General features: G+C 42.4%; 1 protein-coding gene and 1 long non-coding RNA gene across 7 annotated transcripts in view; one reads left to right on the top strand and one right to left on the bottom strand.

Annotated features, from left to right (window-relative positions):
* The window catches only part of fstl5 (follistatin-like 5), a 661,980-nt gene that overhangs the window by 528,878 nt on the left and 105,938 nt on the right, over nucleotides 1–27,164 (bottom strand). For all 6 annotated transcript variants that reach the window (XM_034182069.1, XM_034182072.1, XM_034182073.1 and 3 more), the window contains exon 2: nucleotides 1,625–1,766. In XM_034182069.1, the coding sequence (XP_034037960.1) occupies nucleotides 1,625–1,766 (142 nt within the window). The remainder of the gene's footprint in view (nucleotides 1–1,624; nucleotides 1,767–27,164) is intronic.
* Nucleotides 1,175–26,176, top strand: LOC117520751. Its single transcript, XR_004563751.1, has 3 exons — nucleotides 1,175–1,185; nucleotides 5,587–5,590; nucleotides 26,095–26,176. It is a non-coding gene; the product is annotated as an uncharacterized LOC117520751 (long non-coding RNA).

The following is a 27,164-nucleotide window of genomic DNA, read 5'->3' as shown; positions in this document are numbered from 1 at the left end:
CAGCTGCGGGGTCTGGTCCAGCACCCGCTGCGGTGTCTGATCCAAACCCTGTTGTGGTGTCTGGTCCAGCCCCACTGCGGTGTCTGGTCCACCCCCTGCTACAGTCTCTGTTCCAGCCTCTGCTGCAGTGTCTGTTCCAGCCCCTGCTGCAGGGTGTGGTCCAGCCCCTGCTACAGGGTCTGTTCCAGCACCTGCTGCAGTGTCTGTTCCAGCCCCTGCTACAGTGTCTGGTCCAGCCCCTGCTGCAGCGTCTCGTCCAGCCCCTGCTACAGTGTGTGGTCCAGCCCCTGCTGCAGTGTGTGGTCCAGCCCCTGCTACAGTGTCTGGTCCAGCCCTGCTACAGCGTCTGTTCACTCCTATCTTTAAGATAACATCTATTTTGATTGGAATCCATGATATAAACATAGCTACCGAATAACTGACTCATAAACCCACTGACATACTGACCATTTGACTCACTCAAAAACTCACTGAATAACTTATTCACTGACTCCCTGACTCAATGGCTTTCTGTCTTACTAACTCACTCCCTGGCTTACTTAATTGCTAACACATTGATATACTTATTGACTCACTGATTTACTGAAAAACGTATTGACTGACTGACTGACTCAGCTTCTGACTAACTGATTCACTAACTGAATTATTGTCTGACTGGCTGACTCTAATTCCAAAGAATATTTCCAGATTATACATTTTGCTAAAAATATGCAGGGCATCTTTGTCACTGATATTAGCAGTAAAATGCATTTCATGTTTTTGACAAGGTCAGAAAGTGTCCGACTGTGTATTCAACACCTTTGGGGGGCTCCCGACTCTGAGCTCAAATCTCACATAGCCCTACGATGCTCCCACCATCTGTTCATTTTGTGTCCATCTTGCTCTTTTTCTAACTAAAGCATACCTTCCCCTCCTTTTACCGTTGTCATATTTGCCTTTCATTCCTCCACTAATATGAGAAAATGACAGATTGCACTTCCATTTTTTGTTCATTGTCACTGTTAATTTTGTCTTGGATTAGAAAGAGTGAAGAAGTGTTTATCACTGCACATAATTACAAAAGTGTTTAGAGGGAATGTGTACCAAAGGACTGCAGTCCAACGAATGCCTCTTGATGAACACTTTGGTTTCCCAGAATCCCAGTCTGCCAAAACAGTGATGGTTATTCCCAGTCTGGCTGTAGTTGTTCTATCTCTAATAGAGCTCTGGAACCAGATCATTGGAGGCAAAAATACAGTCTGCTACTAGTTTAGAGGAAAAAAGAAATTGTAAGTTGCTCTTTAAAGGTGTCAGTTTTGTCTTCTGAGACCTGTCCTGTACTGATAACTCAAAGCATGTTCAATTACATCTGTTATTGAACCTTCAATGAAAACTCAAGGCTCATCTCCATTGTTGCTCAGCTGTGTTTCACATAAATCTGATGCCGTCTTTGAATTGACAGTCCCACGGGAAGCAGGCTAATGTCTGATCAAGTAGGGATTCTTTTTGGTGGGCAGAAATATAAACACCAATGGAAATCCGTCTGATGCAGGAAGAAACAGTTCTGCAATTAGGCTCATCTGCGCTAAAAGCACACAGTCTTATTACTGACAGCAAATGAACAAAATAAGTAGGCAATCAATACCTTGTGTCGAAACCTCATCACCGGTCGATAGGGTGGCGACCCAAATCCTTCCTTGCTGGGCCTCCCATTGGCACCGAGCACCCCGATCGCCAACAGTAAAATTGCCGCAAACCACCATTTGTCTGTCTTCATTGGTCTTTTCCTGTCAAAAAACAAACAGAAATGGTGAGCGCTCTACTTCTCCAGTACTCTAGAGGTCCAATACCCATTTGCCAAGACAATACATCAAGCTTGCTATAATTAGTGCAGAAAATGGGATCCACAAAACTGCTGTGAGTTTAAACTGAAGCTATCAATATGCACCCTGCACTCTGTGAGGAGATTGGATCTGCTTTTGAATCAATTTAGGGGGAAATAGACATCATGAGCAAAATCAAGATAAGGGAGACAAAGACGATACATTAAGGCAATTAAGGCGATGGCTTTGGATTAATTAGCAGAATTGTCTCAAATGTTGGTGATGTAGTACAGAGATTATGTGTCAGTTTCCGCACAGCCCTGCAGCGATGCAGCCCAAAAGTCTTTATTTAAGGGAGCAAAAGTATTCACTTTACATCAGCAGCATAACTGCATTTGTAATTATTCAGTACACTGTATAAATAAGTTTAACCTTATTTGGCACGAATTAAACAAACATAAAAAAATCCCTTGTGAAAATCCCTGCCCCAGAAACAGCCGCGCTTGATGTCCTATAATGGCAAGAAATAGAGGAAAATAAATAAGAACTGTTAGAAAAGTGCTCTGATCTAACAACTGAATGCAGGTTTTAGGATACAATCTGAGAAAAATATATACATATTTTTTTTTTTCTCAGAGGTGGGAACAGCAGCATCAGTGAGTAAAATAATGTCTTCTACCTGTGCATGAAAAACAGGTGTTTTCACTGATCTACCTGCCTGAAGAGTTGAACTAATTCAAATAAGCTGGTTTTCGTGGGAGGGTGGAACAAATATGTTGCTTCAAACTTTCATCAACATACTGTATCTGTAATTACATCACATAGTCTAAGAGTTTTAATGCTTTAAAAAAAGTGATGGATTTTGTGGAATAAGCTGAAATTTTCAGCATGGCTCCAGAAAAATGTGTAGAATCCCATAACAAGTCCCCAAAAATCCACCTTGTGGATTTTTTTAAATGGCCACTGTTTCTTAGCTAATTGTCCGATTTAAACATTTTAGGGCCCGGTCCCAGTGGCGTTTAGGAGGATTTGCGTATGGACTGCACACAAAATTGGCTCATATTTGCTTAACATCCGCAATATGTGTGAAACATGCTTGTATGAGTCGGCTGACACCAACCCACAATTATCCGCAGAGGCACGTTTTTCCGTTACCAGGATTTTTGAGCTGCACAAAATTTGGCTGCGGATGACATCTGCCTTACATACTCCATACATACTCAATACATACACAAACATACTCAATCTATGCGCTGTATATTCACTGTCATCTGCTGATATCTGCAACTGACAGGGATTTGCGGCTTGGCAGCGGACTGGCACAGTGTGTAAAACAGATATTTTGCGTGCCCATCATGTCCACATCATGGACGAAAATAAGTTGTAGCGACTACATACAGATTGGCCATGAATAAAGTGTTTTTATTACGTCTGCTTTGCATCTGATTTGTGGCAGATGCAAATAAGATGCGCTGTGTTCACAGCTGGACACTGTTCTTTGTTCTACCGGCTGCCACGCACTCTGCGCCGGATGCTGCGTATATAAAATAATTATTTTGTGGCAGATTAATCATTTTATTCTGCAAATTGGGTGTTGAAAACGGCTCTAATCACCTCCTGAATCACAGAGGAAGCGTGCATGCACGCGTGAACGGCTCAACTGCAGAAAGTATTTTGATCCGTCTAAAAAGGTAATTATTTGACCTGTTTACATTGTCAAGACTTGATAAAACAGTTGCGTGTTTTTTCCTTCTTGTCTGCAGCTGTTACAGTATTTATTCCTATGTTTATAACAGATTTAACTTCTAGTTATAATCATTCAGACGAGCTGCGCTCTGATGCGATCCCCTGACGTCACCACTCACCCTGTTCACTGCTTCTTTACTCCAATCAACTTGTCCAAGTCCAGCTATTGCTCCAGAGGCTGTGGTGTTGGTGTGAATAGTGATGCCGACGGCCCGAGTGCACTTCATTTATGACCACAATGCAGATGCCGTGCATGTGCAACACGTGGGTGATGCATCATAATACACCCGTAATACTGCCGTGATAATCGCAATGCGTCTGATCCGTTTCCTCACAACATGCGTTATACAACAGTCAGTGATTGTTCATCATATATTCGCATTATTAATATATCCGTAATTCATACTGGGACATTTGTCATTTTTCACCATTTTTGTTGCGGATGACAACGAACGCCCGTACTTTGTATACTCAATTCATGCGCAGTTAACCCTCTCCCCAGCGGGACAGGGCCCTTAGATCAAGATGTCATGGACAGTGGTTTGAATTCTCACACTTATTTCACCTCATGCATAATCATCAGCACAGTTCAAAGCATTTGCTGTCCCACAGGACCTTCCATCAACCTCAACTATTCTCTTCAACTCATTGGTTCTCTATTCTCTTCAAACATTATTGTTAAGTGTATATGTGTGAAAAATGTGAAATCTGACTGAAAGTAGAAATAATCTAAAGGGGAAATTATATGCAGTGAGAATTCAACCAAAATAGCTTGAAAAATTTGTTTTTAATATGACAAATAAAGTGATATTGGTGTATTTTCATGAAACATACATCAAATATATTTTCCCCAGATATTCAGTGTTACTGTAGATCGCATGAAAATACACCCCTAACTGATCTATCTGAAACTTGAAGATGATGGTAGAGAGTTTCTCATGCCCTGAAATAAATATATATATATATATATATATAGGGATGTCCCGATCAGGGTTCTTTGGCCCGATCCGATTCCGAGTCATCTGATTTTGAGTATCTGCCGATACCGAGTCCCGATCCGATACGTTAAAAAACTGAATGAACAATGAACACATTCTAAATATATAATAATTTCATTTTACTCACCTTATTTTATTATTTATCACTTAAACAGTGCACTTCTCCTTGAGGTAGCTTGAACAATCAAGTAATAATCTACCAGACTTAAAAAATGTACAAAATTTCCATGTTATTTTATTTGTCTAAAAATAAAAGTCAAAGGTTCCTTATGTTAAACAAGAAATTAGCTAATCTGAAATAACAGGTGGTTTTAATTTATAGATGAAAGGTTTCTAAAGAACCATTTATTGACTTAGCTATTTTAATTGCAAGTGTTCTAAACTAAACAGGACAAAGATGCTTTTTCTGCAGAGCTTTTGATGAATACGTTTGACTTGACTTGTTGATTTCTTCTCCCGTCAAGCCATCACAGAGCTGCAGATTTTTTGGCATCTCCATGCCACCAGTGTCCGCTCATCATCCTTCAGTGGAGGGAGATGACTGACAGCAGGACGGCGACCTCGTTTTCTTGTTCTTCTGGAGTGACACCAAGTCAGACAACAATGTCACTGTTGTGGCAGCTCTGCGAGCCCACATGCTATTCACCGGAGGTCAGGGGTCACAATGAGAGAGCAACATGTCACAGCGATGTGTCAAGAAATGACGGAATGATGAAATTTTATTTGTGAGACTTTCTGTGACTTTCATTGCTTTCCCGAGCAGCCGCACGCTGTGCCTGTTTGAGCTGGCTGAGAAGAATTAATGTATCCATTTTCTATCATTACTAACTAGTGTTTTCTCTCAATCTGAGTTTTATGAGCAGTACGTTATACTTATGGCAGTAAAAGTTATAATAATGAGCCATAATTATGAGATATGCAATAAGTTAGACTTAGAATTAGACTTAGAATTAGAAAACTTTGAATAAGAAAATAATTCCTGTAACTATTAGATCATAAATCATAGTTATGAAATACAGTTGACAAGTTGGAATTATGAGTTTAGTCACCATCTGTAATTATTCATATGTGTGTTATGGGCACAACATAAATTACACCAATCAGATTGTCATTCTATTCAGGAAGGAATGGACTAAACAAAAATCCTCCAGGGTGTCAAAGTGCATTAGCAGAAAGCAGCCACCAAAGCTCCCTGAGGTGAAGCAATGAAGCACTAAGGGGAAGTCTTGTATTTTTCCATCGGTGCTTACTTTATTTTGCATCATTGTTTGTAAAAAGCATTGTAAACTCTCCTATGAAAGACATATCTGAATACTGTACCAAAAAGAGCAGGAAAAAAAATGCTAATTATACAAGACAGTGTTTTTGTTCATCTATGGTGCAATTGCTTTCTACTGCCTTACAACAGGAATGCACCTGAAGCACATATGACCACACCCCATTTTAAGACCAACACAGCGATGGATGCACACATCAGTGCACTCACAATTTAAAGAACGTGGGCATCAGACGTAAAAATAAAAATTGCACTGTTTGGAAAGTAGCAAAGAATTCTATGCGGTGCACTGATTTTGCCAAATTACAGGACCATCTCACAAATACAGTATGACTTTTTATCTGTTAATTTGCATCTCATGCACACTACTAAATCATGATGTCAATATTTATGGTGCATATTTTTCCTTTTCATCTCACAGAAGTATGGACAGACGCCATTCATCTTCCTGCTTTGAAATTCCTTTTCGAACGTTTTCCCTTCTACCAGAGTTTGCTTCGTGATTAAAATAATGACGACAGAAACAGACTTCCAGTTGGAAAAACAAACAACAGCTGTGGCGTGTCTGCTAGACTTTAACAACCAATTTGTAGCTGCTAAGTCTGTTACAAAATGCTACATAAAACATCTCGGCCATAATTGCAAAGCAGAATAATTTCCTCAGCCACAACTAACGATGACCAGCAGATCACATGGTGCACCTTTGAATTCGCAGAAACATCATTCATATCCCACAAACACAACTTTAACAGTCTGAGATTACAGTCGCTCGCCACCCTGTGATCAATTTCTCACTTCCTTCATCGACCGACGTGATACTTTAAAAATATTTTTTCAACTGTGAGATCCAGATGACTCACTCAATCCAGATCACTGGAGACATATTGAAAATCTTAATTAGTTCTATGGTAATAGCGTAGAACTAACAGCGGCGGTAATAGTTTCACCAGCGTTTGCTTGCTTGTTTGTTAGCAGGATAACACAAAAAGTCATGAAAAGATTTCAATAGAATCTGGTGGGCAGATGGATAACATTCCAAGAAATTCCAAGGCCGGGATTAACATTGGGGAAGGTCGGTGTGCGGCAACCGGATTTGTGGTGGTGGCGGTAATTAATAGTGGCCTGTACTGAACTACATGAGTTAACATAGCACCACCCAGGAAAACAGATAAATTGGAGGAAGACATGGAGGAGATAAAGACCTCATTAAACTGTATTTCAAAAGACATGATCAGTTTAGACAAGTTGATGAAGGAGATCAAGGAGCTCCAAAATCTTGTTAAAGAAAAGGACAAGATTATTAAGAAACTTGAGCAACGGGTGGATGAACTTGAACAATATTCTAGAAAAGATGATGTTATAAAAACTGGTTTGGAAACAAAACATCGGTCGTATGCAAGGGTGGTGGATTCTGGTGGAGCCAGTAGGGAGGATGCACCACCTGAAGAACTACAAACACTAGAACAGCAAGTTACAAATTTTTTATATCAAAAAGGTGTTGTCATACATCAAGACACTATATCAGACTGTCACACAATTCCATCCAAAGACAGTAAAAATAAACTACCTAATATTATAATACGATTTACAAGCAGAAAATACAAAAATGAATTATTAAGACAGGCAAAGAATCTGAAAGGAACAAATGTCTATATAAATGAGCATCTAACAAAAAAAAATAAAATAAAAATGCAGATATTGCCAGGGAAGCAAGACTATTAAAAAACAGAAACATATTGTTGCTACATGGGTCTGGAACTATAGGGTTTGGATTAGAGTGAAAGAAGGAACAAAGGGTATACAAATCAAAGACATGGAGGACCTTACAAAGTACAGACCTGAGTAGACAAATAAATATGACGTCAGTTGGTAGTATGACCAACAAAAAATCAGATCTAGCATGGAAACAGATGATAAAATATATGACATAGACACCAATATTGATGAAAGTATATTTGATTTGACTACAATTGGCTGTATTATATGGAAAAACAGTTAAATAGTGAAACAATTACTGAAGATACCCTGTCACTCATACATATAAATATCCGAAGCTTGTACTGTAAAATGTCAAAAATAAAAGATTATTTAAACCAGTTTAAAAATAGATTCAGCATTGTTGCAATCACAGAATCTTGGCTTAAAGATGACCTCATGGCTGATGTTCAAATGGAGGGATATGAGTTATATTTTGTAAATAGAAGAGATAAAAAAGGTGGAGGTATTGCTTTGTACATAAAAACAGATCTGACATGTAAAATTGTAGAAGAAATGACAATTATAGATGATGTCATAGAAATTGTAACAGTGGAAACTGTACATGAAACATCTAAAAAAATTCTAATCAGTTGTGTATACAGAACACCAGATGCTTGTGTTGTGAAATTTACAGAGAAAATAATAGAATTATTCCATCAAATCAAAAACAAAACGCTCTTTATGTGTGGAGACTTTAATGTTAATGTGGAAAGCTCCAGTTGCCAAAGAGTAAGTCATTTTGTGAATTCAATGAATAGCTTGGGCTTATTCCCTTTGATAACAAAACCAACCAGAATTACATAGCAAAGTGCAACTGTAATTGACAATATATTCACAAATAGAACAGATGAAATTATTAAGAATGGGATATTGATGACAGATCTCCTCCTGTGGGTTCACCACCTGCAGAGGGGGCCATGGGAGTCGGGTGCAGAGAGGATTGGGTGGCGGTCGAGGGCAGGTGGCCCGGCGGCCCGGTCCATGCTCACAGCCCCTGACTGTTGGGACGTGAAATGTCACCTCACTAGGGGGGAAGGAGCCTGAGCTTGTGCGGGAGGTTGAGAGATACCGACTAGAGATAGTCGGGCTCACCTCTATGCACAGCTTGGGCTCTGGTACCCAACTCCTAGAGAGGGGCTGGACGCTTCATTTTTCTGGCGTCGCCCACAGGGAGAGGCGGAGAGCTGGGGTCGCATTGCTTATTGCTCCCCAGCTCAGTCGCCAAGTGTTGGAGTTCACTCCGGTGAACGAGAGGGTCGCGTCCCTACGCCTTCGGGTCGGGGACAGGTGTCTTACCATTGTCTCGGCCTTCCTGGAGTCCCTGGGAGGGGTACTAGATAGCGCTCTGACTGGGGACTCCATTGTTCTCCTGGGGGATTTCAACACCCACGTGGGCGGCGACAGTGAGACCTGGAGGGGGATGATCGGGAAGTACGGCCTCCCCGATCTGAACCTGAGTGGTGTTCAGTTGTTGGACTTCTGTGCTAGTCACAGTTTGTCCATCACGAACACCATGTTCGAGCACAAGGGTGTCCATAAGTGCACGTGGCACCAGGACACCCTGAGCCGGAGGTCGATGATCGACTTTGTAGTCGTATCATCTGACATTCGGTCACGTGTCTCGGACACTCCGGTGAAGAGAGGGGCAGAGCTGTCGACTGATCACCACCTGGTTGGATCCGCTGGGAGGGTAGGAAGCCGGTAAGACCTGGCAGGCCCAAACATATCGTGAGGGTCTGCTGGGAACGACTGGCGGAACCCTCTGTCAGCGAAGTCTTCAACTCCCACCTCCAGGAGAGCTTCTCCCAGATCCTGGGGGAGGTTGGAGACATGGAGTCCGAGTGGACCATGTTCTCCACCTCCATTGTCGATGCGGCTGCTCGTAGCTGTGGTCGCAAGGTCTCTGGTACCTGTCGTGGCAGCAATCCCCGAACCCGGTGGTGGACACCGGAAGTAAGGGATGCCATCAAGCTGAAGAAGGAGTCCTACTTATCTTTGTTGGTAGGTGGGACCCCAGAGGCAGCTGACAGGTACCGGCAGGCCAAGCGTGCCGCAGCCCGTGCGGTCGCAGAGGCAAAAACTTGGGTCTGGGAAGAGTTCGGGAAGGCTATGGAGGAGGACTATCGGTTGGCTTTGAAGAGATTCTGACAAACCGTCCGACGCCTCAGGAGGCGGAAGCAGCTCTCCACCAGCACTGTTTACGGTGCGGGTGGGGAGCTGTTGACCCTGACTGGGGATGTTGTCAGGCGGTGGAAGGAGTACTTCGAGGATCTCCTCAATCCCATCGTCACGTCTTCCGAAGAGGAAGCAGAGACTGGGGACTCAGAGGCGGACTCATCCATTACCCAGGCTGAAGTCACCGAGGTGGTTAGAAAGCTCCTCGGTGGCAAGGCTCCTGGGGTGGATGAAATCCGTCCTGAGTACCTTAAGTCTCTGGATGTTGTGGGACTGTCTTGGCTGACACGCCTCTGCAACATCGCGTGGCGATCAGGGACAGTGCCTCTGGATTGGCAGACCGGGGTGGTGGTCCCTCTGTTTAAGAAGGGGGACCGGAGGGTGTGTTCCAACTATAGGGGGATCACACTCCTCAGCCTCCCCGGTAAGGTCTATTCCAGAGTACTGGAGAGGAGAATTCGACCGATGGTCGAACCTCGGATTCAGGAGGAGTAGTGTGGTTTTCCTCCTGGTCGCGCAACACTGGACCAGCTCTACACGCTCCATCAGGTGCTCGAGGGTTCAAGGGAGTTTGCCCAACCCGTCCACATGTGTTTTGTGGATCTGGAGAAGGCATTCGACCGTGTCCCTCGGCGCACCCTGTGGGGAGTGCTCCGGGAGTACGGGGTCCGGGGTCCTTTGCTAAGGGCTATCCGGTCCCTGTACCACCGCAGCAGGAGCTTGGTTCGCATTGCCGGTAGTAAGTCAAACCTGTTTCCATTGCACGTTGGCCTCCGCCAGGGCTGCCCTTTGTCACCGGTTCTGTTCATTATTTTTATGGACAGAATTTCTAGGCGCAGCCAGGGTGTAGAGGGGGTCTGATTTGGGAACCACAGAATCTCGTCTCTGCTGTTTGCGGACGATGTGGTTCTGTTGGCTTCGTCAAATCAGGACCTGCAGCGTGCACTGGGGTGGTTTGCAGCCGAGTGTGAAGCGTCCGGGATGAAAATCAGCACCTCCAAATCCGAGGCCATGGTTCTCGACAGGAAAAAGGTGCTTTGCCCTCTTCAGGTCGGTGGAGTGTCCTTGCCTCAAGTGGAGGAGTTTAAGTATCTCGGTCTTGTTCACAAGTGAGGGACGGATGGAGCGTGATATTGATAGACGGATCGGTGCAGCATCTGCAGTGATGTGGTCGCTGTATCGGACCATCGTGGTGAAGAGAGAGCTGAGTAGGGGGGCAAGGCTCTCGATTTACCGATCGATCTACGTTCCGATCCTCACCTATGGTCATGAGATTTGGCTCAGGACCGAAAGAACGAGATCGTGAGTACAAGCGGCCGAGATGAGTTTCCTCCGCAGGGTGGCTGGGCGCTCCCTTAGAGATAGGGTGAAGAGCTCGGTCACTCGGGAGGAGCTCGGAGTCGAGCCGCTGCTCCTCCACGTCGAAAGGAGTCACTTGAGGTGGCTCGGGCATCTTTTGTGGATGGCCCCTGGACGCCTCGCTGGAGAGGTGTTCTGGGCACGTCCCACTGGGAGGAGGCCCCGGGGAAGACCCAGGACACGCTGGAGGAACTACATCTCTGGGCTGGCTTGGGAACGCCTTGGGGTTCCCCTGGAGGAGCTGGAGGAGGTGTGTGTGGATCGGGAGGTCTGGGCGGCTTTGCTTGAGCTGCTGCCCCCGCGACCCGACTCCGGATAAAGAGGAAGAAAATGGATGGATGGATGGATGGATCTTAGTGAGATCTTAGTCATTTACCAGTTTTTTCAATATTTAAATATAAAAATAGGTACAAAAAAAAAAAACTGTTATGAACTTTATGAAAATACTGATGAAATCATATAATAAAAATTGTAAATTAATAAAAACTAGTATGAAAAGAGTAAATAAACCATGGCTGACTAAGGGAATAAAAAACACTTGTGTAAAGAAAAACTATTTATATAGATGCTTTTTAAAAATGCAAACAAAGGAAACAGAACACAGATACAAAAAATATAAAAATGAACTATTGACAATAATTAGGAAACAAAAAAAAGATTATTATAGTGAACAATTGAATAAGAGTAAAGATAATATGAGGGCAACATGGGGAATTATAAAAAGTGTGATGGAAAGTGACGGAGTGAAATCAACTTTTCTGAATTACCTTGTCAAGGAAAATAAAGAGATAAATGATATAAAAGAAGTTGTAAATAAGTTTAATGATTATTTCTCAAAGGTGGGATCAAATCTGGTGGGAAATAAACCAATAGTAGAAGATAAATTAAATACTATTGTAAATACGGTCAATAGTATTTTCCTTGACAATGTGGAAAAAGATGAAATAAGAAATATTGTAAAAAACTGTGTAAGCAAAAGATCAACTGACTATGAAGATTTAGACATGATGACTGTAAAAAAAAGTATAATAGAAACTGTTATTGAACCATTCACTTACATTTGTAATCTGTCTCTGTCAACAGGAATTTTCCCAGACGAAATGAAAATTGCCAAGGTAGTCCCATTATATTAAAATGGAGACAAACATAACGTTTCAAATTACAGGCCAGTGTCATTGCTTCCACAGTTTTCTAAAATTCTGGAAAAGGTTTTTGTGACAAGGTTGGATAAATTCATTGAGAAACATCATATTTTAAATAATGCTCAGTATGGATTCAGAACAAAACATTCGACAGCTATGGCAATTATGGAATTAACAGAGAAAATATCAACAGCAATCGATAATAAGGATTATTTTGTAAGTGTTTTTATTGACTTGAAAAAGCTTTTGATGTTATCGATCATTCAAGATTGCGTCACAAGTTACAACAATATGGAATAAGAGGGATTGCACATCAGTGGGTAAAAAGCTACTTAGAAAATAGAAAACAGTTTGTTCAGATAAATAATACTAAATCAGAATTGTGTAATATTATTTGTGGAGTACCACAAGGGTCGGTACTTGGACCCAAACTGTTTATTTTGTATATCAATGATTTTGTGAATGTATCTAATGTACTTGGTACCATTTTATTTGCTGACAATACAACATTATTTTACTCTGGATCAGATATACAGGAAGTAGCACAAGTGATAAATACAGAGTTGGAAAAAGTTAAATACTGGTTTGATATAAACAGATTGTCACTTAATCTTAATAAAACAAATTTCATATTGTTTAATGACAGAGTTAAAAAAAATGATGTGTCATTAAAAATAGATGGAAGGGACATTCAAAGGGTAAAAGAAACTAAATTTTTAGGAGTTATGATTGATGAAGATTTTACATGGAAGTCACACATAAATTACATAAAAGGAAAGATAGCGAAAGCCATTGCTGTTTTGCATAAAGATAAATATTCATTAAATAGTTATGGATTATTAACATTGTACAATTCATTGATTGTTCCATATTTGACTTATTGTGTAGAAATCTGGGGATCAACATGTACAACTTATACACAACCTTATTTATTTTGCAGAAAAGAGCTTTAAAAGTGATTAGCAACAGTCGTTTTAGAGATCCATCTAGTCCATTGTTCATTAAGTATAGGGTACTTAAATTTCATGATTTAGTTGATTTGAAATTATTACAAACAATGTACCCAGCGAATAACAATACCTTACCAATAAACATTCAAAATATGTTTGAAAAAAGAGTAAGTAGTTATAATTTGAAGGGCATAGAAGTCTTTAAAAAACCAAGATTCAGAACCAAGATAAAGGAACGGAGTATTGCAGTGAATGGTGTAAAATTATGGAACAACCTCAACAAAGAAATCAAAGAATCAAGGACGCTTAAATTATTTAAAAATGTATTAAACTTGATGTATTTCGTAAGTATGAAACTATGAAATAAGTCAGCGGGCTGTGATAAAGCCAAAAATGTAATCTGTTAATAATGTTTAGAATGTTTGAAGTTTAAAATGTAATCTGTTAGGGATGTAATCTTTTAAATAATGGTTAAAATTATGAGATAAGTTGGTGGCATGTGACAAAGTCATAGAAATGTAATCTGTTAAATTATGTTGATTAATGATGCTTGACACTGCAAGATTGTATTGTAAAAAAGGGGGCAGAATATATAAGACTTGTTCTTCCAATCTGCTCCTTTTCATTCAGTGGTTTGTAATGTTTTGTTATTTCTGCTTTTCTGTTTTTTTTTTTTTCTCTTAAATGAAATAAATAAATATATATATATATATATATATATATATATATATATATATATATATATATATATATATATATATATATATATATATAAAGTGATTCAGTTTTGTAGGTGATCTAAAATAAATTCTGGAACTGAGATTCAGAAAAATGTTTGGCACAAAAATTTTGATAATATCCTACAAAATGAGCTCATTTATTTTGAATATGATCTGGATGGTAAATGGTAAATGGACTGCATTTATATAGCGCTTTTCCATCTGCATCAGATGCTCAAAGCGCTTCACAAATAATGCTTCACATTCACCCTGATGTCAGGGTGCTGCTATGCAAGGCGCCCACTACATACTGGGAGCAATAGGGGATTAAAGACATTGCCCAAGGGTCCTTAGTGATTTTCAAGGATTTGAACCAAGGATCTTCTGGTCTCAAGCCCAATGCCTTAACCACTAGACCATCATCTCCCCTGGATAGCTTGTATTTGTGTATTTGGAGAAGGCCAAGGGCCACATTTCACCTGACTGTGGCAGACAGATGGTTATTTTAGAGATGTGGTGATGGATTGGTTGTCTGCTTGGGTGGTTGGCAACCAGGACCCAAGGCAGATCCATGGCATCTTGTGTCCAAGCATGGCACCAGCACGCATGGCCCTAGACTTGACTTGAAGGTAGCGAATTGACTGGCATGTGTCAGTCGACTAATACGGCTGTAAGCCTTTTTTTTTTTTTTTTTTTTTTTTTTACTTAAAAATGCTAAACTTCATAAGTAAAATATATGTTCATTAATTTATTCACTGCCACTTATCTGGGTCATGATGGCAGTGGAGGGAGCTTGCGGCATGTTTTAGATCCAAATCCAAGTTTGGCTCAATACTTCTGGAATTTGTGGACTGAGCAAAGATCCTGGTAAAATGTGGGTAGTGATGTTACCTTTAAACCTGCAGGTAATGAATCACCTTTCAAATACACTGAAAACTGATTATTGTCGCATTGTGCTGTAGTCCACTTAAAATTTTAATGTAATCAAATCCATTCTTGATGCCTTTCTAAACTATTCAGATCCAAGTAAGAACTCTGACCACAGCTGCCTGTTTTTGTCCCCTTTTGCTGCACCAGGTGGATTACCATAAGTGTTTAGCAATCAGTCAACTTTGTCACAGCATCCTGGTGTTAAATGGCTTATTAATGATCTAAGTTTTGCAGGATGCTGTCAGAGGCATATGCAAAGTTTTGTGACTTTGAGCTGAGTCAGAGAGCAATGTTCCTCACACAGAATTTAACTGAGTCAGGACTTCTGACACCAGAAAAATGACAGTTCTCATCAAGAAGACGTAGTCGTGTGAGCTCGGACGAATCAGAGTAGGCTCATCAGCTGTGGTTATAGCAAGAAGACATGGGGGGGAAAATGTTGGGCAGGTGATCTCCAGGATCAGGGTCAGTGACCCCTGCTCTAAATAAACTAGAGTTCTGTCCTAGATCAGGCCTGTGAGAAAACAAGCCAAGAAATGCTTGTGCAGATTTTGTCTTTATGATGTCATTAAGACTGGCATCATCTGTCCGTGTGATGACGATATTAATTGCATTGGACACCATTATTCAGTTGTTAGACAGATGGTTGTCCTAGTTTTTGTCTTATTGGTAACAACAATGCCAACAATATAAATTCAAACTGATGCTGTTCCGGAATGCAGAAACCCATCACTAATCACTGAATTATTTTATTTTTATTCCCTGTCACTTTCATTCATTTCATGACATGATGGAAGGGTGTTGTGGACTCAAATAGCATCATCACCTCAGTCAGCATGTCATATACAATTGTAAATATATAACAAACCTTTTCCTCGTGTCTGACAGAGGGTATATGTGTGCATGAATGCTGAATGCTATGCATGATATTTATTTCTCTTGAATCCACAAGAGCCCAAAGTTTTCCCTTTCTTTTGTGAACCCCTCTAAGGGAGTGCCAACATAGCTTTAGCCTGTGGTTTTAAATCCCCAGAAACATGCTGAAGCTTTGGAATTGACTTTCAAATGAAGACTGCCCATTTCGCACTATGTACACAATACATCATGTCTTGACAAGCTCTCAGAGTCTGTCCCCAAACCCTCCCTTCCCATCTCATTCAGCACATTTTTTGCCAGCCAGAATAACAATAGATCGGCCCATATGGTGCTCTCACACTGCACCTACTGTATGGGCCAAGTGCACCATTGTGGAATTTATCAGTTGGATATTTTAATGTTCTCATTAACTCATCAGGTGGATGGCACATGTTGTAAGTTAATAATAATAGTTAATAGTTAATAATACTGCAATATGTAGATAATGTGCTCTTCGTAATGTCAGCTTGTCTATATATAATTAATGTATTGTAATGTGATTTTCAAAGTTTTTTTTTTTTTTCCACAGTCCCTCACTTGCTCTCTGGAAATCTGGGACAGAAGATAATTCATTTGAGTAAACATCACCATCACTGGTATTGCCTGCAGTGTTGTGTGGGCCGCCGAAGAGGAGGTACTGTTGGCCCACAACAAGAGGGCGCCCTGCCTGTTGGTGGGTTTCAGGCACCAGAGGGCACAGTGGCCTGTTTGGATCACCAGGTGCACCTTGTCAGCTGTCATCCATCAGTCATCACCTCATCTATAAAAGCCTGGGAGAGACACCACTACTCTGCCAAGTTATCTGCTTACCTTTAAGGTAAACCAATTCAGCCGTTTTGTGCCGTTCGCACATTCATTGTTACTGAAGTCTTTGCAGTTGTGACTTATACTTGCAGCTTGTAGCCGAGTTTGTGGAAGTTGGAGGAGTTGGCGTCTCCACTCCTTACTTCTGATTTACTGAGTATAACCATTGACACTGCACGTTCTCCAGTTTTTCTCTGCACTCTGGGAGTATCTGGATTTATTCCTCCAACAGGATAAGTCGGCCACGTCATGGACTCCGAGGGGCATATACCACCGAGTGAACAACCAATGGAGATGCAAGGTGCGCAGGCTCCAGCAGGAGGTGCGTTGGGTGAGTTGCAGCATATTCTCAGCAACCTCACTGCTCGGTTGGATTTATTAACCGAACAGAATATACACCTCAACCGTAGGATGGAGGCTCTCACCGCTCAGGTGGAGGCGCGCGCACATGGCGCGGCTGCAGCCACTCCTCCTGTGGACCTGTCGCAAAACAGGGAAAATCCAGTGGTCGTTCAATGGACCACCCCCCCCCCCCCCTTCCCCTGAAGCATACATTAGCCCCCTGGAACCGTACGGGGGTTGTGTCGAGACGTGCGCGGACTTCCGGATGCAGTGCTCGCTCATCTTTGCACAACGCCCTGTGATGTACGCGTCAGACCACAGCCGGGTGGCTTATGTCATAAATTTGCTTCGAGGCGAGGCACACGCCTGGGCTACGGTGCTCTGGGAGCAGGACTCACAGCTCCTCTCGACATATACTGGGTTCATCCGAGAGTTTTGGCAGGTGTTCGATCATCGCAACAGAGGCGAATCCGCTTCAAATATGCTGCTGTCGATAAGACAGGGGTGCCGTAGGGCAGCCGAATATGCAGTCAACTTCCGCGTTGCGGCAGTGAGAGCTGGTTGGAATTCAGTAGCGCTCCACGCCACCTTCGTAAATGGGCTGTCTCCGGCCCTAAAGGAGCATCTGGTGGCGAAGGATCAGCTGCGGGATTGAGATGGGCTGATAGATCTGGTTATCCGGTTAGACAATCAGTTAGAAGAACATAAATGGGAGCAAGACGAAGGACGTGGCCGGGCGCGCGTCGTCCCTCCCCCTTCCAGGTCCGAACCAGCGCCGTCCTCACCCCGCCAGGGCTTTCCGCGTAGCACCAGCTCCCCCTGCTGACGAAGCTATGGACACGAGCAGGGCTAAAGTAAAATCAAATAACAGACAGAGGAGGCTGGCCCGTGGAGAGTGTTTTTACTGCGGCTCGAGTGAGCATGCGCAGAAAAACTGCCCCAAACGGTTAAGCGCCAACGCTCGCCCTTAGAGACTGGGTTAAGGGTGAGCCAGAACACACACGCGGGCATTCCACGGAAATGCGCACGACTCCCAGTCACAATCCTCTGTGGGATTTAACCCTTACCGCCCCAGCACTGATCGACACGGGGTCAGAAGGGAACCTACTCAGTAGGTGGGCTAAGGAGGTGGGGCTCCCTCTAGTGGCTGTTCCTTCACCATTGAAGGTGCGGGCACTAGATGGCACTCTTCTTCCAGAAATCACACACCAGACAGCCTTTAACCTTGGTTGTCTCTGGCAATCACAGGGAGGAGATTGTGTTTGATGTAACACCTTCTACCTCCAGAATTATTTTGGGTTTTCCATGGATGGTGAAGCACAATCCCCAGATCGATTGGCCGTCTGGGGTTGTGGCTCAATGGAATGAAACCTGCCACCGGGAGTGTTTAAGATCCTCAGTGCCACCCGGTGATGCTGTTAAAGAGGAGGTCCGAGTCCCCCCAATCTCACGACGGTGCCGGCTGAGTATCATGATCTTGCTGACGTTTTCAGCAAAGATCTGGCACTCACGCTGCCCCCGCACCAACCGTATGATTGTGCCATTGATTTGGTTCCAGGCGCTGAGTACCCGTCCAGCAGGCTGTACAATCTCTCACGTCCTGAACGCGAATCAATAGAGACCTACATCTGGGACTCTTTAGCGGCCGGGCTAATCCAAAATTCTTCATCCCCGTTAGGTGCAGGTTTCTTTTTTGTGGGCAAGAAGGATGGCGGACTCCGTCCATGCATTGATTATAGAGGGCTGAACGAGATTACGGTTCGCAACCGATACCCGTTACCTCTATTGGATTCAGTGTTCACGCCCCTGCATGGAGCCAACATATTCACAAAACTGGATCTCACAAATGCTTATCACCTGCTTCAGATCTGGAAGGGAGATGAATGGAAGACGGCATTTAACACCCCCTTAGGTCACTTTGAATACCTGGTCATGCCGTTCGGCCTCACCAACGCCCCCACGACGTTCCAAGCTTTGGTTAATGACGTCCTGCGGGATTTCCTGCACAGATTCATCTTCGTATATCTAGACGATATCCTCATCTTCTCCCCGGACTCTGAGACCCATGTTAAGCATGTCCGTCAGGTCCTGCAGCGGTTGTTGGAGAACCGGCTGTTTGTGAAGGGCGAGAAGTGAGGGTTCCACCACACTTCTTTATCCTTCCTGGGGTTCATTATCTCCTCCAACTCTGTCGCTCCTGATCCGGCCAAGGTAGCGGCGGTGAGAGATTTGCCCCAACCGGTAAATCGTAGGAAGCTGCAACAGTTCCTAGGGTTCACCAATTTTTACAGGAGGTTCATTAAGGGCTAGAGTCAGGTTGTTGGTCCCCTTACAGCCCTGACCTCCACAAAAGTCCCTTCTCCTGGTCGGATCGGTGCGAAGCCGCGTTTAGGGAGTTGAAACACCGGTTTTCGACTGCACCAGTTCTGGTGCAGCCCGATCCAAACCACCAGTTTATTGTTGAAGTGGATGCCTCTGACTCAGGGATAGGAGCCGTGCTGTCCCAGAGCAGGTAGTCCGATAATGTTCTCCACCCTTGTGCCTACTTCTGCTGCAGGTTGACCCCCGCTGAGCAGAACTATGATGTTGGCAATCGGGAACTCCTGGCGGTAAAAGAGGCCCTCGAGGAGTGGAGACATCTGTTGGAGGGAGCTGTGGTCCCATTTGTGGTTCTCACTGACCATCGGAACCTGGAATACATCCAGACCGCTAAGCGTCTGAACCCCAGGCAAGCCCACTGGTCACTATTCTTCGGATGTTTCAATTTCAAGATCACATATCGCCCTGGGACCAAAAACCTTAGGTCTGACGCACTGTCCCGGGTGCATGAAGAAGAAATTGGAACGAAGCTGTTGGAGCCACCTGATACCATCCTGCCGGAATCCATTGTCATCACCGCCCTCACGTGGGACGTGGAGGAAGTGGTCAGGGAGGCCCTAACGCTACACCCAGATCCCGGAGGTGGGCCACCAAATAGGCTGTACATCCCACCAGATGCTCGGACTGCCGTATTGGACTTCTGTCACGGTTCCAAGCTCTCCTGCCATCCAGGGGTGCGAAGAACCATGGCAGTGGTCCGGCAGCGGTTCTGGTGGGCGTCGGTCGAAACCGACACCCGGGACTATGTCCGGGCCTGTACCACCTGTGCCAGGGGCAAGGCAGTTCATCAGCCAGAAAAGGGACTCCTCCAGCAGTTACCTGTGCCTCGTCGCCACTGGTCCCACATCGGCCTGGACTTCGTCACAGGCCTCCCTGTGTCCCGGGGAATGACTACCATCTTGACGATAGTGGACTGGTTTTCCAAGGCGGCCCACTTCGTGGCCCTCCCGAAGCTCCCGACGGCCCAGGAGACTGCAGACCTCCTGGTCTACCACGTCGTGCATCTGCATGGTATCCCCACTGACATCGTTTCGGACCATGGTCCTCAGTTCTCCTCGCAAGTCTGGAGGAGTTTCTGTAGGGAGCTGGGGGCCACGGCAAGCCTGTCGTCCGGGTACCACCCCCAGACCAACGGCCAAGCAGAGCGAGCAAACCAGGATTTGGAGCAGGCCTTGCGGTGTGTCACCTCCGTGCACCCGACGGCCTGGAGTCAACATCTGGCCTGGATCGAGTATGCCCACAATAGCCAAGTCACATCGTCTACCTATCGTAAACCAACTCGGCCGTTTTGTGCCGTTCGCACATTCATTGTTACTGAAGTCTTTGCAGTTGTGACTTATACTTGCAGCTTGTAGCCGAGTTTGTGGAAGTTGGAGGAGTTGGCATCTCCACTCCTCACTTCTGACTTACTGAGTATAACCATTGACACTGCACGTTCTCCAGTTTTCCTCTGCACTCTGGGAGTATTTGGATTATTTCCTCTAGGAGGATTTCTGTGAGTTACTGACTGTTTGCTGGGTGTACACACATCCACCTTAACCTGTGTTTGTTCCTGCCAGCAGTACCGGGTCTGACAGCTGGAGCGGTGGCCACCTGGGGATTCAGGACTTGGCGGCTCTGGTGTGTTGCAGGTCTCCGTTGGCGGTGAAACTTCGTGGGTCCCGGCTCTTCTCTGGATAGGCGTCTCCTACCCTCGGGCCTGCCCACGCGTCACCGTTTTTGGATTGACAGACTAAAAGCATATTTGAGTGATTGTGCACATTTGCAAAATAAATTGTATTTATTTGGAATCTCTATTGACCGTTCATTGATGCCCCCTGGCGTGGGTCCATGCATTCACTTTTCCCAACATGCAGAAGGTCATAAATCCAGCTTGCATGGAGGATGAGTGGAAAAAACAACAAATAAAAGTTTGGAAAAATCTAAATTCCTCTTATTCCATTATAAATTTGTGCTACCACACAATCAAAACACATCTTGACACTGCAGTCGTTGAATGCAACAGAAACATTGCCCAAAAAAGAAAAGCTGATTATAAAATACCACTCTTCTGGAGTTTATTATTATTATTATTATTATTATTATTATTGTTATTTTCTACAGCATCTATCTCATATTTGTGGGGATTTGAAATAGGCTACGAGATTGAGCAGTTCAGGGGTTCAGCAGTTTGCTCGCAGACACTTTTTTAGGTCAAACACAGTAACACTTTAGTCAGTTGACCATCAGCTTTACCAACTAAGTTACTGTATATTCACACCTCTGTTGGAGTGTGAACTGTTCCAAAAAACACCTGAGAAACAAAGTACTTATTTCTGCAACCAAGCTAGCTAGCAATCTATTTAAACTGGGGAGTACAATGATCTGCTAATGGCTAGGTAGGCTAGCATGTAGCTACAGTAGCACATACATGCTATCTACAACCACAACTCCAATGAAGTTGGGACGTTGTGTAAAATGTAAATCAAACCAGAATACAATGATTTGCAAATCCTCTTCAGCCTATATTCAATTGAATACACCACAAAGACAAGTTATTTAATGTTCAAACTGATCAACTTTTTTGTTTTGTGCAAATATTTCAACAGTCCGGGGTCTCCATTGTCATATTTTGCGCTTCATAATGTGCCACACATTTTAACATGGGTGTCAAAATCCAACTCTTAGTCCATGTTGTAACACCATGGGTAAAGGAGGGGAGGGTCCACTGGTCCTAGTGTGCCTTAACTGAGAGAGTGGCGTCAGCTCAGAACATGGCACCATTTTGGTTCCACTGCGCTGAACTACTGAATGAACCTTTAATGTTTTCAACATTTTTTAAATTATCTAACCACATACAGCAACACATCCAGGTAAAGGTACTTTCAAAATAAATACAAAATAGTTGAGCTATCAAACGTACATAAATTTACAATTTATGATGATTTATTTAAAGCCTGATTATTTAAAGCCAACTCTTTAACTGTGTTATGCAATGATGTCCGTGACAGTTTTAAAGTTCTCTGTCTATGGATTATGCTTTATTATGGACTAATTTGACCCTCAACAAGCTTTTCTTTCTACAGTCATCACCTCCAAATCAAAGGTAAGCTGTACAATTTCCTCTTTTACCGACTTCGTGCTGTAAAGTTGTGGACTTCTCTGACACAATTGTAATCAGAGTGCACACTGTAATATACAATTCTAGACTTTTGATGAGGTTTACCCGTGATTATGCGGACCCCATCGATCCACTGGAGATGCCTGTTAAGTCCATGACGAAGAGTCATCAAGCTTGTTTTCTTATAACGTTCGCCATTCGCCTGTCTAGCATCTGCATAAAATCGACCGAGTACTCCGTCAAGCATCCGTCTGTCATAAGTTTCAAAGTTGGGCGCATGTCCCTTTTCAGTGACGTACTTGCAAAACAGGTTGGCTGCTGACTGTGTATTTCTGCAGGTGTTCTTCACATCTTTTTTGTGTAAAATTTGTTTTAAGTCAGCGTTGTTAACAGACGCAAACCTGTCTTCTGCCATCTGTCAACAAACTGACAGCCAAAGTAGGCGTTGTATCGTGTTATCTGATTGGTCGTTATCGATAGAAGGCGTCGCTCAATTAGCTAGCGCTACGCTACACGTGAGGTGTACTCGTTTCGCACGCCCGGTCTACTCGGCTCCACCAGCGGTCAACTCGGCATGTGGTACAGCTCAGAAAGTGGCGAATGGGCCAATCAGAAGTTGGCAAAATCCCATACCATATAATAAAAACTATTATAATATGATGGCAGACGAAGAAGTTAAAGCAGAAAAGTGTCAAATCACAGCCATTTGTGTCTGATTTAACAGGTGCACGTCAGGCTTCAGGTCTGAGTCTGAGCACGGTTTGAAAAAAATAAACAGTTGGACTTTTAATCTATACCTCTGCACGTCCGGGGTTTTTAATGGAAATACACTGCAATTGCATGGGACACTTTATCCGATGTGAGCGATATGTATGTAACGGATTAGTTACAGTCAGGAGGTGCTGAACATCTACAGGGAATCCTGAATTGGGACGTGCACCTCATTTAATGACTGGGTCAAATTTTCCTCTGAAAATGTTTTTCTGCCAAATGTATTTGATCCATTATCAAAACGTAATCAGCATGCGCACTGCAAAAAACTTATAATATGATGGCAGACGAAGCAGTGAAAGCAACAAAGTGTCAAATCACAGCCTTTTGTGTCTGATTTAACAGGTGCATGTCAGGCTGCTGCAGGCTGTGGCTCTGAGTCTGAGCACGGTGTGAAAAAATAAACGGTCGGGCTTTTATTCATGGAAATTATTCCAGTCCCACATACAAGGGGTTTAATGGAAATACATTGCGATAGGACGGGACATTTTATTCTATGTGAGTGAAAATCTGTTGTACCCAGCATTTTCAGTGAATTAATAAATAAAATAACTGGATTTACATGCAGACAGATTAATAGTGAACGCTATTTTGAACCCAAGATGGCACCATGAGTCACGTTTTTTTTTTCAACTCGCCATATCGCCACTTTCTCAATTAAGGCACACTACGTGGTCCTAGGGTCCACTAGTCCTAACCTCTTTATATTATTTGATGGTGTGCATTACAACCCCAAACTGATTTTAAAGTTCACAAATAAATGTAATACTTTCAAATAGCTAACAAACCAAATCCAGTTTTGTTCAGTTTACAAAATAAAACACAATTCTGTTGACATGTATCATTAATCACCTTTAATTGTACTGTTGTCTATAAATCTGAAATCAACAAATAATGGTTATATGAATGTATGTATATATGTATGCAGCACGATTTGTGTTCAGAGTGAACCACCGCAGCGATTAAGCGATCAACGGCAAACTTGGTATGGTGACTGGGGACACCATAAAGAATTAAACTGAAAGTTGTTTTTGTCTAAAATTTCTAGCAATAATGATTAAAGCTGAATTCTGTAATAGATTAATAGATAAAGAGAACAGATTAAAGCATTAAATTATTGGTGGCCCAGTAACCATAAAAGATGAATAGATAAAAAGAATAGATTAAAGCATGAGCCCAGTAACCATATAGAATTAAAGTGAAATTTCTTTTTGTCTAAGATGTCTGGTAATAATGAATAAAAGATGAATTCTGTAATAGAGCTATAGATTATTTCTAGCAATAATGATTAAAGATAAATTCTGTAATAGAGTTTTCACTTTATATACTGTTTTTGTACTATTTATTAACTTCTCTCTGTGCTGTTTTTATTCATTAATTTATTTTTTAACTTGTGTAACCTTTATATGTATGAATGAGAGCGACAGATGCCACACAATTCCCCTTGGGAATAATAAATTATTGATCTATCTATCTATCTAGATAAATAGATAAAGAGAATAAATTAAAGCATTAAATTATTGGTTGCCCAATAAACATAAAGAATTAAAGTGAAAGTTCTTAAGAACAGAAGTGACATCAAATCATTAAGATACAGAATGGCCATCAAATCATAAAGGCGCAGAAGTGACCTCAAATCATTAAAGTACAGAAGTGACACACGCAGTTAACCTTATATATATAGATACTTGCATTGTAGTGGGTACACCTGCTAGTTAACCATAATTAAATGGGTTTTCTTTAACTGCTACAATTTGTAACATTACTTAACCTACTTTAGTGCAAAATATAGCCTACCATAAATGTAAAAACAACTTCAATATGCTCTCCTAAATACAAGGACTAAGACTACTGGACCCTAGGACTAGTGGACCCAAGGACTAGTGGGAAGTTCCCAGTAAGGGATCAAGTAGGGGATTACATATTGGGGTGAAAAATGATGGTGACCTTGTGTGTCTAGTGGCTGCTATGGTTGCCACAAAGTCCCGACAGGAACACTGAACATGAAACGATTAACCGGCTTTGGTGAAACAAGAAGTTCTCAATGGCGGATCAGAAGGAGGAAGTGATGGCTTGTAACACAATGGCTGTGAATTTGATCTTCTGGCATTTCTCATTTCTCATTGACATTCCCACATTAAACAAACCCATGCACAGGCGTTTGTGGATTAACCCTTGATATAAATTTTCATTGTGTCCATTATCCCATAAGAGGAATCAATTAAGAGACAATCTTCTTTGCCACCGTGGTATTGCCATGACAACATACTAACACACACAACCTATGTTTAGCAAGTAACATAAGGTTGTTATACCACATTAGTGAGCTATCAAATACGTAACATTCCTGACATAAAGTTTTGTATGATAATTAGCTGCATATGGACAAGGTAAAACTTACTGGAAGACACAGTTACAGTGTTCTGTAGCTCCTAGCACCAACTGCACTGGTTCTGCCACCAAAATGCTTCAGAAATAAATATATTCAAGCTTACTTACCAATTCTGGACCATTGAGAAGGAAAATAATGTTTGAAATTGTTGATGTTCTAGTTTTTATCCCCCTTGTATGAGATATATGGGGGATATAGTGATCAGCATGTCCATCCATCTGTCCGTCAGTTTTTGCTTGTTAGCGTCATATCTCAAACACCAGTTGACCTAGTTCATTCATATTTAGCACAAGGGTGTACTTGGGTGATCCCCTGACATCAATTGATTGCAGCTACATTGGGGTCAATTTCAAGGTCACAGCAAGATATTGAAGATATTGTGATTCCCACCCTTGATAGTGCAATATTGCAAGAAACAGTTGACCAATTTCATTTATATTTAGCATAAGCACGTACTTGGGTGATCCCCCAACACTCTGTATAACTGACTTGTGGGGGCCGAGGGGATATGTCATCTCCTGATGACTTTTGTTAAGATATGCCACTGCTATGCTACTAAGGGTTTATGTATAACCCTTTTGCTGATTTTTAAAGTGTCACAACAAGAGAACAGGTGAACTATAAACAATCAGAGAAACATGAAAAGACCCATGTTCAAAGTTGATCATGAAAACTCTACTAACACAATAAATTATGTATATGTAAAATGAAAAAAAAAAACTTAAATACCTTGGAAACAGTAGCAAATTAGCCATTTCTGTTGTCATATTTGACATTACCATGCCAAAATCCATAATAAATAGCACATTTTATTTCTAAAGCAGACAACTTCTAAAACTTTGTAGAGCAGTGTTATTTGCAAAGATGCACATGTAACAGCAGTACAAATTCCTGGTGTGGTTAGGCTTCTTCTTCATACCATGGAGACTTCCCTGCAATTCTTCTCACTGTTTTTTTCCATCAGTGGGAACACATGTGCTATCATTTTCATTTTTTCTGGAGATCCATGCATTTGCAGTTTGTAAATTATATGGCAGACAGTCTTCTTACAGCCAGTGACACAAACACAATCCCCAAAACATATACTATATTTTGGAGAGTCAGCAGATTCTGAGCTTTAGTCCCTTTGTCTGTATAGACTGAGTATGACTATCATCCAGCATATTTTACAAAATCCTGTCGTGTAGCACAGCTTCTCAAGGGACCTCTGTTAGTTGACAAATAGCATCTCATCCTCAAAAAAAAAAAAAAGGAACACGTAATCAGAATATAGCATCAAGTCAAGTCAATGTCTGGGATATTGATCTGGTGAGTTACATGGCGCATGGCGCTAGCCGAACAAAGGAAAAAGTCACAAATCGTCGACAAAAGGTGGACGAAGGATCTTGCACTTTTCCCATCACACTATGTAACAAATTTTTATTTTTGTTTTGTTCCTGGGTACACAGTGTGTTTTCCTAACCTGTTATGCCTTAAATAAATAGAAAATAGCTGTTATTCCACAGAAACTTTGCTTCTGTGATCAGGACAATGATATTTTGAAATTTGTCTGTTTTCAAGAATATTCTCGATTCGCCTTCACTACTACTGAGTCGTCTTCTAGAAT

The sequence above is a fragment of the Thalassophryne amazonica genome, chromosome 11, assembly GCF_902500255.1.
Source record: "Thalassophryne amazonica chromosome 11, fThaAma1.1, whole genome shotgun sequence".
NCBI classification, from domain to species: Eukaryota; Metazoa; Chordata; class Actinopteri; order Batrachoidiformes; family Batrachoididae; genus Thalassophryne; species Thalassophryne amazonica.
Note: the sequence above shows the minus strand (reverse complement) of the source record. Positions and strands in the feature narration are given on the sequence as shown.